At 42.4% G+C, this 16,767-nt stretch overlaps 1 protein-coding gene across 1 annotated transcript in view; it reads left to right on the top strand.

The window, feature by feature from the left end:
• Tmem236 (transmembrane protein 236) overlaps nt 1-16,360 on the top strand; it is a 46,626-nt gene extending 30,266 nt beyond the window's left edge. The window contains exon 4 of the mRNA XM_006989944.4: nt 15,156-16,360. Within this exon, the coding sequence (XP_006990006.2) occupies nt 15,156-15,724 (569 nt within the window). The 3' untranslated portion in view covers nt 15,725-16,360. The remainder of the gene's footprint in view (nt 1-15,155) is intronic.
• The last annotated feature ends 407 nt before the right edge of the window (nt 16,361-16,767 follow it).

Below are 16,767 nucleotides of genomic sequence, written 5' to 3'. Positions count from 1 at the left end.
AACCAAACCAAACCAAACCAAACCAAACCAAACCAAACCACCAAACCAAACCAAAGCAAACCACCAAACCAAGCCAGCAAAAAGTTGAATTCTGTATAGGATGCAAATTTGCTAATCCATAAATAGTTAATAAATTAAGTAAGATATTAATTTACTTGACTCAGTAGAGGTTTTCAACTTATGCTTCTCTTGTATTTCTACTTTTCTGATGGCTATAGCAGATAAAAAATACCTGTAGGAGTTGGGGAGATAGTCCAGTAGGTAAGAACGTTTGTTGCCCAAGCATGAGCATATGAGTTCAAATCCTCAGCACCATAAAAAGCTGGTCATAGCTGTCCATGTGTCTGCAACCCCAGTGCTGGGGGTCTGGGAGGCTCCTTGTGTCTGTAACTACAGTACTGTGGCCTACAAAGCATCAGGATCTTAGAGGCTTAATGGCTGCTAGCCTAGCTCCATATTCAGTGAGAAACTCTGACCTAGGCAGACTGACTTAGGACTTAGGCAGAATATGATAGATATTTAGTATCCTCCTCTGTGCTCTGCATGCGTGTGCTCAAGAACATGCATTCACACACGTGTGTATATGACATACAGAGAGAGAGAGAGAGAGAGAGAGAGAGAGAGAGAGAGAGAGAGCACATAAAATTAAAATAAGCCCCTTAATAGAGTATATTAAAGATATTAGATCCAAGTACAGTCCCAGATGACTGAACTAGAACTTCTGGGACAAGACTGGACACATGTAGACTGTTAAACAGAAAATCTCACTGGAGGAGCCTCTGTTTGTGTCTTGAAATAAAAGTAGTGGTACTCATTCTCAGATATATATTAGAATCAGTTGAGGGGTCTTGTTTTTTTTTTTTTTTTTGAAACCCAGGCTGCAACCAATGATAGTTAACGTGTATTTTGAGCAGTAAGGCTGTGGCACTAGTAACTTTTGTTTTGTTTGTTTGTTTGTTTTTTCAAGACAGGGTTTCTCTGTCTAGCTTTGTGCCTTTCCTGGAACTCACTCTGTAGACCAGGTTGGCCTCGAATGCACAGAGATCTGTCTGCCTCTGCCTCCCGAGTGCTGGGATTAAAGGCGTGTGCCACCACCACCTGGCAGCCCTAGCAACTTTTTAGAGGTTATGAATTATTCTATTATTCAATGTTATTACACAGGACTAGTAATTTTCAAAGGTTCCTAGGTGACTTTCAATTGTGAAAATAAGAAGGGGGTGGGGTGGGAGAAATAAAACAGGGGTATCTGACAGCTTGTGATGTCACAGCTTCCTCATGAAATAGGACACACCCTCAGTGTGGAGAATGATACCGATGCTTAGAGGGAGAGTGTGCAATTAGGGAAGCCCTGGGCTCAGGTTGGGGGCGACAGGGATGATGCAGGCAAGGGAGAGGGTAAACAGGTTCACGAGCGACTTGTTGAGAACATCGTGGAAAGAATTCCTTCTGCTTCTAATCAACAGTGCGTGACTTTGTTCAACAATACTGAGAAATCTGCACATCGGCTGTAGAAAAGGTGGATCGGTAGAACTGATCTAGCTTCAGCAGCTTGTAGAGAAGGGAGGGAAGGAAGAACAGGAACCATTCCTCTGGGCCATGTCTTCCTGATAGTGTTTTATCAAAATGTAATTATTCTCTTCCCCCTTCCTCCTCACTCTCCTCCTTCTTACTCTCCTCTTCCTCTTTCTGTGCTTCAGTGTGAACCCATGTCCTTGTATATACTAACCATGTGTTCTACCATCAAACCAGATTCCCAGCCCCCAGACATGATTTCTTAAAGGAATAGCAATGGTAATATATGTGGGACTTTTAAGTTATTTTTGATGAACCAGAAACCACCTTTTCACATGTATGAGGGTGGCCTTAAAAGTCAAACCACCAAGAGAGTCTCTTCAAACTTGGTGTGCATGCTGCATGCTACACTCCCACCACTTGGGTAGTGCAGCCGGAAGACAGCCAGCATGGGCCATATAGTAAGACAAGAAAATAATAATAATAATAATAATAATAATAATAATAATAAAAAACAACTGCTGTAAGTGGTGTTTGTCAGCCCTCTTCTCTCAGGGCTCAGGGATCTATGCCAAAGAGGAGGCAGAAAGATTGTAAGAGGCAGAGATAGTGGATGACTCCAAGGAGACGGGCTCTTCCAGACACATCCGGGCCGATGCACCTAGGAACTCACAGAGACCGTGACAGCAATGCTCCAGACCTGCACAGGTTCAAACCAGAACAGAGAAGGGGAAGTGGACACAAAGTCCCACTCCTAAACAAGGAGCTATGTACAATCGGTACCCTCTACCCAAAGCAGAGTGTTCCCTCTAATGGAATGTCATTGGGTGTGTCACCTACACCTGAGGGCAGGTCCTGTGCCCAGGAGCAGCTGACTAACACAAAACAGACTCCATGGTGGTTTTTTTTAATGCACTTTTTGTTTTATATTAGTTTGTCTTATTGGTTTTTTTGTTGTTTATTTACTTTTAATTTTTGTTTTTGCGGGGGAGGGGGTTGAGAGAAAGAAAGAACATGAAGTCGAGTGGAGAGGAACTCGGAGGACCTGGGGGAGGAGAAAGAATATAATCAAGATGTAATGTATGAAAAAGTAAATTTAAAAAATGAGAGTACATATGTACTCACTGACCCAAGCATAGGAAGACATACTCTGCCACCTGTAACCTTTGTAAGGCTCCCTAAACCACTGATAAGACTGCCTTGAGACAGGAAGCATTAGGAACTGTGGCAAATGCCAGTTTAACTCAGAGAGACCAGATCCAGATTTCCAAAGGACTTAATTATGGAGCCCATCCCACCTTCACCAAATTGAATATAAAGTAAGTGGTTTTATATCGAGGTTGAAAGAAACAAAGAGAGGAGGGATGCCATTTTTTTGAACTAGTCAAGCCAAGAGGGGTCCAGGAGAGAAGAATGGTGTCAGAGGGAAAGAAGTGGGGATACCAGAGGGCAACAGGGTGAATATAGTCGCAGTAGATTGTATATATGTATGAAACCCCCACAAAAAGGAAGAGGGCACAGGATATATTTTTCTGAATAAAATGGCATTTTGACTTCCTCTTTGTTTCTTCTTAAGGAATAGCTTATTAAACAATATGGGCACATACAGTGTGCGCTGGGTTTCCATAATGTGTGGTTTTGCAATGTGCTCGAGGCTGAGTCTGAGGAACACTGTGTCCAGGCCTATGCCAAGAATGAGCCTGCTTCCTTCCTTACTGCCCTCTGCTACAGAGAAGGAAGTTTCAGAACACTAGAGTTCGAGGATTTTTTTCCCCTTTTCTGAAGAAATAAGTGACCATTTCCCAGACTGTGGGTGAGAGTAGAGTGAAATTTCTGATTTTATCTCCTAATGAAGCATCGGCTGTCAGGATTAGACAGTATGGACAGGTCCCCAAACACTCTGAGTATAAGCTTCATACCAGCAGACACAGGGCATCAGTGGTAAATAGCCTTGAGTTCAGGCCCCATTTGATTAGGTCAGCTCTCTGTGTGCACATGCATGTGTGCCTCTGCCTCCCCACTATGAAGATTAGCATACACCAACCCTTTCCCAGATTTATATGTTGGTGTTGGTCAAATTGAGGTCCTAATGCTTGCAAACAAGTGCTGTGCCACCTGAACCATCTTTAAGGCTTCACAGATGCTTTTAATAGTGCATTACAAAATGGTGACTTTTTCTTCAGTGGGCAAAGAACCATGAACAATTTTAATATGCAAAAGAAGACAACTGAAAGTTGCATGATATTTTGGTAACAGATATTAAGATTTCCAGAGAGACTGATAAGAGTAAAGAGATATAAAGAATTCAACATGTATTTCTTTACAATAAATACCAATCCCCATTTTCCAAGCTATATTAGCCAAGACAAGATCAAAATTACTGGCCTGGGTTATTGAGTCTCCATGTCTATATGTTCCTACCTTAGACAAGGCGGGGGGGGGGGGCTGTTTGCACAATGAGCACATTCTCCATCACTCTCTGTTCACACTGTGTGCACATTGACAGTGGGATCCTGTCTCTGGGAACATTGCATTGATATGCTCTGCTTCCACCAAGCCCCTCTTTCAATGAGTGTGCATGGGTTGGTTATTGGGGGTGTGAGTAAAAGCTGCTTTCTATGAGCTTACAGTCTTCTCTGAATAATAAATACATCAGTGTATTGGTGAGATTATTAAGGCCACTCCACTTAGTTAAAAGGAAGATTTATTTAGTGGGCAACTTACAAAAAGGGAAAGATAGGTCGCAGGGTCCGGGGAAGGTGTATCGCAATCCAGCAGTGTTCTCTGGAGCTCTGCCCGGTCCACCTCCATCGTTCAGGGTCCCAGCACCGAGACAGCGCTCACCCATCCAGATCTCGGGTCTCCAGGCGCCTCCCCTAGCCCCGCCTCATAGGCGTGACAGTTGCCAGAGTCTCAGTGGGGGTTGGAACTTCCAGATCCAAGCTGGAATGGCTACCCACTACATCAGTGCTTTTATTCCCTAGCTCCATGACCCTCATATCTGAGAGGCCTCTAAAATCTAGTGAATGACAGCTGTTGGGGGTGAGTCCTGTGGGCTGTGCAAACGCTGCACTAGGCTGTCATTCTTCCCTGGGTCCAAAGCCATGCCACAGATTCTCTTACCACAGAGCTACATAGCCCACAGGGCCAGCTTCTCCTGATGTCCTCAAGGGCTTTTGAAGGGACTCAGTCTTACAGCCTATGTAAGGACAGGGCCAGGGTCCAATCCGAGTGATGGAGCCTATGCAGGACTCCAGAGTGCTTTTGTCTGTTGAGTCAGGGGCATTGCTTTTGGACCATGCTTTCATGCCTTTTCTTGGTGCCTTACTGTAGGTTGTTTCCCAGAATGCTCATTGCTCCCCTGTGCTAACAGACTCCAGGGTGGACATTCCTCCCATCCTTGACTTAGCAAACCTGTTGTTCCCTTGCTAGGCAGCTGGGTATTCTACTAGCTGCTGGAGCACAAGAGTAAAACAGATGGAGGCTTTGTCTGTGCAGCTCATGGTCTAGGGGACTTGAGAAGATGTCAACCAGCTGTGCCGTGGAGTGTGTATAAATAAAGCTGAGATGAGTGCCCTGAAGACAGTGAATCTGCTTGTTTTCCTGTGTGTCACCACTGGTCACGCAGCTTGGGCTTATATCAGCATTTCTCACTCTAGTCTGTATCTAGACGCTTGAATCCCTCAATTATGTGCAACAATACAGGAAATACTAAAAGTGCTTAACCTTCAAAGTTTAGAATTAATTGTGCCTAGGTATGAGCTTAAAAAACTTGGCATGTTAGTTTACATTTTATATAATTAGAAATACATGTGCTATAATGTACAATATTGTGATTTTTCTATTTACATACACAGTAAGGCAACTCTATTTTCCAACCTTATTTTAACTGTGGAGGAAGGCCAGAACAGCCTGCATGAGAAGCTGGGGGCTAGGAAGTTCTGATCAGGAAGCATTCTCAACATTCAAAAATGGAGTCAATTACTCCAAACGCCATTGTGCCAGGTTTTTTGACAATTCTTGGTCAGTGTTAGATCCATCTGGGAAGTAATGGCAGTGGAGGAAACAGTCTCCAAAGCTCCAGCCTTTCAGTTGTATCCTTAGATAAGGGTTCCTTCAAAGCTTCCACTGCTTAAAACCCAGAGATGACATATGCTTTAATTAGCAGATTCATGCAATGCTTAACAGGGAACTGAAAGTGGACACTGGAATTTCCACATTTTCCAAATAACAATGCATCATCTTTTATATGGAATTGGTGCAGCTATTTTACAGTTAGGAATGTGTGTTCAGACGTCCTTCCCAAAGTGATGGTGGGCTGATTGTCTTGAGTTAACTACTCCTTTTCCTTATTGCCATCACCCCTCATGCCTTCTTTTTTTTTTTTTTTTTTTTTTTTTTTTTTTTTTTTTTTTTTTTTTTTCCGAGACAGGGTTTCTCTGTGTAGCTTTGCGCCTTTCCTGGAGCTCACTTGGTAGCCCAGGCTGGCCTCGAACTCACAGCGATCCGCCTGGCTCTGCCTCCCGAGTGCTGGGATTAAAGGCGTGCGCCACCAACGCCCGGCATCCCCTCATGCCTTCTACTTCCTCTCTCTCTCTCTCTCTTTGTCCTCCTTCTGTTCTCCCTCCTTCCCCTCATCATTTTTGGCGAAATTTCACATGGTTTTGGGAACCGCTAATATTATGTTGGTCAATGTTTAACCAGCTGCTCTCCAGGGTAGAACTCTGAATAAGGAAGATGACTTCTAATTGTGTGTGTGTGTGTGTGTGTGTGTGTACATGTTCATATGTGTGATGGTACATAGGCACATGTGTAGTATATATGTGGAGAGCAGAAATCGATGCCAGGATGTCTACCTTGGTCATACACCTAGTTTTTTTGAGACAGGGTCTCTTACTAAACGTAGAATTTGCCAATTTGGCTAGACTGACTGGCCAGTGACCCCTCTAGGTTTTCCTGTCTCTGCCTCCGCAGCACTGGGATTACAGATGAGAATCACTATGTCTACCTTTCATATGGTGCTTAGGATCTAAACTCAGGTCCCTCTGCCTGTATGACAAACACTTTAGCTAAGAGCCATCTCCCGGCCCCTGATTCATAGAACATGCCAGTTTCTGTGATGTAAACATTCCTACAAAGACCAATGAACACAGCCAAGATGAATCCCAGACTACTGATCACAGAATTGGGAAGAGGTGCACACTGTGAACGCTTGTTGGAGGGTATAAGCTGTCTCTACTCCAGTACTGTATCTGGGGATCTGGGGTAGCATTCTTCTTGGTGGTGAGGATGGGCAAATACGAGGAATCATCTCATGATTTTGTTAAGACAGTAGTGTAACCTGATTTCTCAAACTTGGACTTTCACCATGGGCTGCCCACAATCACACTGTTTGCTTCACCTTCCTGGTTTTCTGTTCTTCTCCAATCAACTGAGAGCAGTGCATTGTCAAGCCATTTCTGCCTTTTGTTTGTGAACACATCCATGACTATTGTGGGGGTTACACACTAGTCAGTGTTCATGGACATGGACTCATTCTACTTTATAGGGGCCTTGTGAAGTAGGAGGCACACCTCATCACTTGTCAGTTCGGAGTGTGGTCTGTCTTTCCTCCCTCAAGGAGTCTATAGTGCTAAAGTCACGATGCCTGTCATTTTCCTCGGCATGCACTTCAATGTGTTGCCTTCTTTCCCCCTTGTCTTCTCTAAAAGTTCTGTGCTCACACACGCTTTGTGACTGCCTGTTTTTTTTTAAAAGAAATATTAAAATAACAATTAATTTTCTGCGTTTCCCCACAATGTTCTGTCTGAGTCATCATAGACTACTTTTCTTTAGAACATGTTACTCTCAGAGAAAATAGTTTAATTACTGTTAAGAGGCTAATGTTACTTTTTTTTCTGAGTAACTCTTTGTGTCCGGAGAATTGACATCTTATTGTCGGTTGTCCCTTTGCTGATGTCACTGGTCCTCTTTGGCCAGTGCCTTCTTTTCTCCTTTACGTGAGTCTTCCTCTTGCTCATATCTTTTTTTTTTTTTTTTAAAGTTTCTACTACTGAACTTAGAATAAAGTCTGAAACATTAATCTTGGGCCCAAAGGTTTTATTTCATCTGTCTCTACCACAGAGAGTGTTGTATAGTGTTTGTAGGATTGGGATTCAAGTTCTGCTTTTTCTACCTGTGAATTCTGTGGCACTGGAAACAGTCCTTAATCTCTCTGTACCTCAGTTTACTCATCATTTGTAAGGAGAAAATAATGCTGTTCATATGGCTGGGATTTTTTTTGTAAAGAAAGAGCTTAGAATTGTTCTTGGTACATAGAACAGTGAACATTAGCTCCCCACCACATCTCCATTCTGCTTCCCAAGTTTCTCAGCAACTCTTTTCATTTCTGATAACTGAAGGATATTTCTGCTTCCTGTCAAATTCCCTTTTCTTCTGTCACTTCTCAGATGGGCTCCCCTTGACTCATGTGGTTATTTGGAGCTCCCGCCCCGATGATTTTATTTCATCACAGAATTGACAGTTGCCCTGTCTCCCCCACCATCTGTGGTTTCTGCATCTACCGATTCACCAACATTACATCAAAACTGTTTGAAAGGTCTGGGGTGATGGCTCCGTGGGTAATGTGTTTGCTATTCAGGCATGGGAACCCAAGTTTAAACCCCTGGAATCCCAATATTAAAAAAAAAAAAAGCCTTGTAATCCCAGAGCTGGGAAAGTAGAGACAAGAGAATCTGTAGGATTTGCTGGCCATCCAGTCTAGCTGAATCTATTAACTCTAGGTTCAGTCAAATAGTCTGCCTGAAAAGATAACATAGAGAGCACATGAGCAGGACATCCAAGGTCAAGTGACCTTCACACATGTGGACATGCTAGTGCACACACACACACACACACACACACACACACACACACACACAGGAACACATATCAAAAAGTAAATGATAAGAAAAATTACATCTGCACTGACCATGTACTGACTCCTTTTCCTCATTCCCTACAAATATATAGATCATAACAACTATAGAACGTTCTTGCTGTATCATATTCAAAGGCAGTACAGAGAAGATCCAAACTCTACAGGAGGATATAGACAGCTTATTCGTAAATGTTGCATCATTTTTTGGCATGAGCTAGAGCATCCCATGAACATCCTAGGAACTGATCCAATGGGATGACTGTACTTTCCTTTTTATTTTCACTATCGTGTATTATTTTATCCTTCTTGTTTTGATCACAGGAGACTCAGAGTCATTACAGTGAGGTCTATTTTCATGCTGTTTGCTTTATAATTTTCTAAAGTCTAGCTTAGGCCTGCTGCAGTGATTTTTTTATTTGGTTACCTTTTTACTGTTTGAGACAAATATCTTGCTATGTAGCCTTTGCTTTGCAGACTGCTCTTGAATTCATGGTGATCCTCCTGCCTCAGCCTCCAAAGTGCTGGGAGTGTAAGTGTGCACACCATGCCCAGCTGCTATGTGGTGCTCTGATATTTGTTTGATCAGAAGAGGCAGTTGGGTGTCTCATTGTGACATTTAGCTTCATTCCTGGCGTTTCAAGTCCCCTTCCCCATGATTCCTCCCTATTACCATTCTTCATTCTATTTACATAATTTATTGCCCTCCTTTCTTTGCAAGAGGAATACATATCACTTAAAAATGTCTCACTACCAATTTTCTCTGGACAGACATTGGGGGAGTAAGTGAGAAGTAGAAATAAATCAATACAAGCCAATGGTGAAGTAAAGTAGGGAAAGATTACCTACTGAAATGCTCCATTATCAAAATAATGCCTTTTAATTGTTCATTTAGTACAGTAAAGACAGGAATCTCTTTCAGCCACTGACACAAATTTGCTGTGGTTTTCATTTTGTTCAGGGCACTTTGAGCCTCTCAGGAAGTGAGTGTATTATACTCTCTAAGCTTACATCTTTTGTTCATTTTGCTCATACACATATAGCTTTGCCCAAATAACTAACAGCAAGAAAACGAACGCTAGCTGTAGGAAGAAATGTAAGCAGTGTTAACTTGGAGAAGATGTTAGTCCTGGGGCTAGCTGTTGAACGAGCAGTGTTTCTGTTCTTGGTAGTCCTCTGCTGGTCTACTCCAATGGCCCACGTGTTTCTTGGCCTCTTCAGCTCTCTTTTACCCCACTGGGAGGCGGAGAACTCGGCTTTAGTTCTACCCTGGAAATCAAGATGACACCCCCAAATCTAAACAAGTCTCCATTGAGCTGGCATGACACGTGATGTTTCCAGATCCAACTTCACCAAATATACACAGACTCCTGGGGTCTTTCAAAGCCAAACACTCGCTAGGAACTCAGTGTTCTGACCAACAGCTCCTCTGAGACAGTGCAACTCTCAGTGAGCACTGAGCGCGTGTTCATGTGGCACTTCTTGCAGGGCCACTTCCTGGCCGTGAAACAAAGCTGAGTCTGCAATCAGTCATCAAGCTGGTATTGTGCATGCTGTTCTTAATGCTGGCAAGGGGATTTTAGTTTTTCCTTTTTTTCTTTTGTATTGACCTGCTTCACTCTAGTCACAGCATACACATCCCCTTGGCCTTCTCTGTCTTCCCTCCCCCTCTCTTGCTGGTCCCCTTCATCCTCTCAAATAGGGACCCCCCTTCTGCTTTCATGTGCTACATCTCCCATTATTATTTTGTTTTGCACTTCCCTGTCTTTTTACAGCTTTCAAGATTTGGTTTTTCTTACAAACAACATTGTGTGTTAAGTGGGACAAAGGGGATTCTCTATGCCATGGCGACTCAAAGAAATGGATTTTCTCTTGAATTCTTTCAAGTGTGTATATATACGTGCATGTGTTATGTGGGAAAAAAAAACTTTTTTTTTTCTGGGGAGACACAGCACACAGGTCTATTCACCCCAGATAGAGAGCCCACAAGAGACCAAAGTATGGATACCACCGAAGTCCAACTTGGTGAACCAATGAATTTAACTGGGTTTACTTAACAAGAGTATGCATGAGGGGTCACTTACAGAAGCAGAAATGACTCAAAGACAGCTGCATCACGATAGCCCAACCCAGCATGGGTGACAGCTCACAAAAGCTGGGAAACTGGGAGCACACCACACAGCCTGCAGGCTGCTCAACAGGTTGGAGAGGCTCTTTTCTGGGTGCCTCAGTTGGTCTAAACCTCTTCCAGGTACCTGGTCTGGCTGCAGAGTCTTTACTGTGGCTCAGCTTCCTTAACATGAGTGGGACTCTCAGCTTTCATTGTTTACTCTGCCAGGGAGGAGCCTAGTGAATCTGGTCAGCTTCAGGGACTTCCTGAAGCTATTTTCTTTGCCTTCCTGCTTAAAAGCTCCCCTACAGGATGGACTGTTTCAATGTTGGGGGAAACTGTTACACAACAGCATTGTACATATAGAGGCCAGAGGTCAACCTTGCACGTCATTTTTCAGAGACCATCAGTCTGTTTTTGAAACAAGATGCCCCACTGGTTTCGAACTTGATAACTATGCTAGGCTGGATAGCCAGTGAATCCTTGCTGCCTGTCTCCACCTCTCCACATCCAGAATTTTTTAAAAATATGAGTTCTGGGACCAATCCAGGTTAGCATGCTTTCACAGCAAGGACTTTACCAACTGAGATATCTCTCCAGCACTCTATTGAATTCTTTAAAGTTAAGTGAAATGTAGAAATGTAGAGCACCCGAGTTTAAAGAGAGGATGTTACAGAAATAATACATTATAGAATATCACTATCTCTTAGTATTGTTTGTGAAATGATACCCATTAAGGCCATTGTGGCTTCTAACATAGGTTAAGAGGTACCTAGGGGTTACAAGTCCTAGAATATTTCTTATGGATCCTTAACACCCAAGCAGGATGCCAGGAACTGAGGTGCTGAGGTAGGTGCTGGGAGGGTTATGGAGAAGGACAGATCTGAAGCTCATAATCAGCCAGCCTCAGCAAACCAGTGAGTTCCAGATTCAGTAAGAGACTTTTCCTTAATAAAAGAATGTGGAAGGCACTGATCTATGAGTGTAGCAGTGTAGCTGAAAGTTTCTCCAGTCCACTCAGACCTGAGGTCCCACAGCTGCTTCTAAAATAACCACTCAGAAGCTTATATTAATTATAACTGCTTGGCCATTAGCTCAGGCTTACTACTGACTAGCTCTTACACTTAAATTAACCCATAATTCTTATTTATGTTTAGATATGTGGCTTGGCACCTTTTCTTAATTCTGCTTTGTTATCTTGCTTCCTCTGTGTCTGGCTGGCGACACCCCACTCCTTCTTTCCTCTTCCCAGAATTCTCCTCATCTGTTTGCCCACCTATATTTCCTGCCTAGCTACTAGCCAATCAGTATTTTATTTATCAGCCAATCAGAGCAATACATATTCACAGCATACAGAATGACATCCCACAGCATAACAGAATGTCTTTAGGAGTCATTTTATTACTACCCCCCCTCCCCCCGCCGAACAGTAGTATTTGGTTTTACCCTAGGTTACTGGGCTATCTAGTATCTGTCTTAGTCACTAAAATAGTTGCTCAGCCACAATTAGAGAAGTTTCTTCCTGCAGCAGATGAGAACAAATACAAAGACCCACATCCAGATATTATTCAGAGAGTGAGAGACCTTGGACCACTCAGCCCTAAATGGGACGTCTCCACTAAACCCCTCCCCTCAGGGATTGGGGAACCCCACAGAAGACAAGGCTGAAAAAGTATAAGAGTCAGAGAGGATAGAGGACTCCAGGAGATGAAGGCCCTCTAAATCAACTGAGCAGAGCTCATGTGAACTCACAGAGGCTGAACAGCAAGCACAGGGCCTGCACAGGTCTGCACCAGGTCCTCTGTGTATAGGTTACGGCTCCCAGTTTAGTGTTTTTATGGAATTCCTGAGTGTGTGAATGAGTGGGTCTCTGATTCTTTTGTCTTCTCTTGGGCTCTTTGCCTTCTTTTTATTTGTCTTGTCCAACTCCAATGCATTAGTTTTTGTTTTATCTCATTATATTATATTTTATTATTATCCCTAAAAATCCTGTTTGTTTTTCTAACGAGACACAGAAAGGGAATAGATCTGAATGGGAGGAGAAATGGAGAGGAACTGGGAAGAACAGAAGGAAAAGAAATTGTAATAAGGATATATTATGTAAAAAAAAATCTATTTTCAATAAGAGAAAAAAAGAATAATCACATTTTATTTTTAAAAAAAGGAAGAAAATGAACAACAATTGAGGAAGGCCCCTAAAGTTGACCTCTGGCTTCTACATTTGCACACACACACACACACACACACACACACACACACACACACCACACCCAGTGTGTATATGCATATACATATATAAACAAAAGAGAAAAACACTTAATCTTTGTATTTTAAAAAATACTCAGTTCAACCTTTAAAGTTTTAAATAATTAACTATACGAAAAATCATCGAGCTTTGTTGAATACTTAATAAATACTCTTAACTTAGTCACTAAGTAGCTTAGTCATGAATCAAAATTCACTCCTCTCCCAGGGTTTTCACTTTCAGTCCAACAAGTTTTTACTGACATTGTTGCCTTTCAAGCCTTCCCACCTAACACTCCTTTACCTTCTGTCTTCTCAGGTAACAGGACCTCTCAGAACATTGGTAAACTTTGCCAGGCTGATAAAATCTTAGCAACACAAAAAAAGGTGTTTAAGTGGATAGGTGGGGGACAAATGATACTCTCTAGGGCCCAGGAGACAGCCCAGTCTGTAAAGGGCTTGCAGGCATGCATGAGCATCCGAGGTCAACCCCCTGAACCCACATACAGTCTGGACAGGGGCTGGAGAGATGGCTCAGCAGGTAAGAGCACTAGCTGCTCTTCCAGAGGACAGGGGTTTGATTTTAGCACCTACGTAGTGGCTAACAACCACCTCTAACTCCAGTTCCAAGGGATCCAGTGCCCTCTTCTGGCCTCTGTAGGCACCAGATACACATGTGTAGAGAGACACACGTAGGCAAAATACCCATACAAATAAAATAAAATAAATCTCAGAGAAATGTAAAAATATTGGATATTGTGGCAGGTACTTGTAAGCTTAACACTGGGGAGGTGGAGACAGATTTTCTGGCTATTTCTGACTACCCAGTCCAACCCTGTTCTCAGTGAGAGATCCAGTATTAAAAAACAAGGTGGACATCACTGGAGGAACAACATCCAAAGTTAGCAGCTATCATCCACATGCAGGCAATCTTGTACACACACATTCATCTGCACACACACAAACATGTACACACACACACACACACACACACACACACACACACACACACACACACACACACAGAGTAACAAGGATCAGATATCTTCCCATTCATCTGACAGATATATTGATTAACATACAGCCTCCTGACCCATGACCTAAACATGATAGGTCAGCTGACCAGTCTTGTTGACTGTTTCTAAAGCCCCTGGGGAAGAACAGCTGAACTGTTCTCATGATTCTCTGTGGGTCAAACAGTTTCCTTCTGAGCACTAAACTCCCCTGCTAGGGAACTAAGGTAGAATCAGTCCCGTTTCTTCTTACAGGGGGACAGTCCTGGACTGGTAAGCTTGTCAATTCACTTGGTTTCGATACCCATGTCTTTTATAATTAGCACATACTGTCTTGCTTCTATGCAGACAATAGCAGCCATGATGTTAAAAGTTTGTCACTTGGAGTTGAGCAAGCCAGGCAGAGGGCTACAGCTCTGCCACTGAGTCTGAATTTGAGCATCATTTAACCTCATGGGCTTCAGTTTCTAAAACTGTAAAATGGACTGGTAATCATGTCTTCATTTGCTCCAAATATCCAATAAATAATCAATAAGTCACTCAGTCATTGTTTTTCACATGTCAAAAATTTAGACTTTCATTTTAAGAATTACAATTTGAAAGCTTTGTTGCGTTCCGGGTCTGTGTCTATGGAGAGGTATGTGCATATGTGAGTGCAGGTGCACACTGAGAGCAGAGGACCGAGTTTCCCTTGAGCTGGAGTTGCCGATACAGTGAAGCACCTGACAAGGTGCTGGGAACTAAACTCAGGTATCTGGACCTTCTGGCAGAACAGTTTGAATCATCACTGCTGTACTGTCCTGCATTTGCCAAGATGGGCATTTGGAGGTCAGAGAACTTTTGGTAGTTCTGGGAAATGAACTCATGTCATCAGTCTTGCCTAACAAGAGTTTTTACCAACTGATCAATCTTACCTCTATCTATCTATCTATCTATCTATCTATCTATCTATCTATCTATCTATCTATCTATCTATCTGTCTCTCTAACTACCTAAATATCTATCTATCATCAATCTATCTATCATCCATCCATCTATCATCTATCTATCTATCTATCTATCTATCTATCTATCTATCTATCTATCTACCTACCTATCTATCTATTTATCTAAATATCTATCTATCATCCATCTATCTATTAATCATCTATCATCTATCTATCTGCTACATTGTCTGTTCTTGAGACAGGGTCTTTCTATGCACTCTAGATTAGCCTACATTTTGCCATCCTTCGGCCTCCAGGTCCTCCTTCCATACTGGTATATTAGGATCGCCATCAAACTCAGTTTAGTAACAATTAAAGTAAACATTTTTAGATTAAAGAAATGCTTAAAATGTAAATTAATCCGTGTTTTTCAGGTCACGAAGACAATGACATCCATATAACCTCTTTGCACCAGATAAAAACTGTGACAGAACAAGTGGTACATGGTGATGAAAATCCTGCACCTGCCCAGGCGGCCAAGCCCGCTGTGATGTCCCAGCCCCATCACCACATGACAGTGCTGGTGGGGCCGCAGGAGCCCTCATTTCACTCTGGAATCCTGAGGACAATGTCTCACAGAGATGTCCGAGCCGAGCTGTTCCTGCGAAGCTTCCTCACGTGGTCAGACACTATAGAGATGTTGCGTGTGGCTGGGCACCACGCCGTGTACAGTTCGGGTTGGCTGTACCCGGTCTACATATTCAGTTACATCTCTCTCCTGCGAATGGTCTTCACGCCTAAGAATCCTCTTCTCAATTCCATGGGGGTCCTGCTGCAGGATTTGCCCTTTGTTTTTCTTAGACTCAGTTTAATCATTGCCCTGGGGACGATCACGCCAGTTCTGGGCCTTTGTAAAAATATCCTAGTGACTGTCTCCTACGTTTACTTCAATTATGTCACCAAACTCAGGCCTTTCTCTGCCTTTGAAACATCTCCATTTTAAGCAGCAAATGTTAAGAAAGTAAGTTCTCCTGATTACGCATACAAACACATTTGTATAGTGTTTCTAAGCAGAAGCTTTTGCACTACATAGAATTAACCACTTCCAAACTGTAGCATAGCTTTTTTTTTTTTTTTAAACATATATAAGTGGTGCTACCTTTAAGCAAAGTTATATTCTTCCAAATTGTTTCTTCCTGGCTTCTGAAAACCTTAGTTGTTGATTTTAGCCATGCATATCCCACTTTTTTTTTTTTTTCTAAAAATCACTCCTCAATAAAGCCTTTTAAAGTGCTGGGAACCATGAGCTAGCTCAAGAATGAGATTTTCATCACATGTACATTGAAGAATATTTTAAGGCTTAATTAACTGAAATTAGTTTTAGAAACCCAAAGATATTGAATTTATTTTAGATTTTCTTGGAAATCTGAAAACTGTAGCTTTAGGGTCTCCTTCAAAAAATAAAATTTCATTCTCTCTCTCTCTCTCTCTCTCTCTCTCTCTCTCTCTCTCTCTCTCTAACATACAGCAGTGAGGATTGAACCAGAGCCCTGGCCACACTCTCCTAGTGCTCTACCAATGAGCTGCACCCTTAGTCTTAGAAATACATATTTTTTTTGCCCTGCTACAATGACTGCTATTCAATTCATTGACTGTGTTAAAAGAGAGAGAGAGAGAGAGAGAGAGAGAGAGAGAGAGAGAGAGTGTGTGTGTCTGTGTGTGTGTGTGAGAGAGAGAGAGAGGGGGAGAGAGAGAGAGAGAGAGAGAGAGAGAGAGAGAGAGAGAGAGAGAGAGAGAGAGAGAGAGAGACTTCAGCTAACACCAACTCAGCAAAGCTTCATTAAAGCCACTTGGTCTGGTATGGAGACAAGGTACACGGTGATTCCTAGATAAAGTTTTATAATGGAAACCATAAACTGTAGACAAGGTATAAGAATGTAACGTGGATGGAATTTGATACCATCATAAAAAATCAAGGACAAGCCATATTTAAAATGAGAGCTTGAAGGTAGCATGATAGTAAAGGTGGCTTATCTTGCATTAGGT

The sequence above is a fragment of the Peromyscus maniculatus genome, chromosome 5 (genome assembly GCF_049852395.1).
Source record: "Peromyscus maniculatus bairdii isolate BWxNUB_F1_BW_parent chromosome 5, HU_Pman_BW_mat_3.1, whole genome shotgun sequence".
In the NCBI taxonomy this organism is placed as follows: Eukaryota; Metazoa; Chordata; class Mammalia; order Rodentia; family Cricetidae; genus Peromyscus; species Peromyscus maniculatus.
This window is presented reverse-complemented; position numbering and strand designations above follow the sequence as displayed.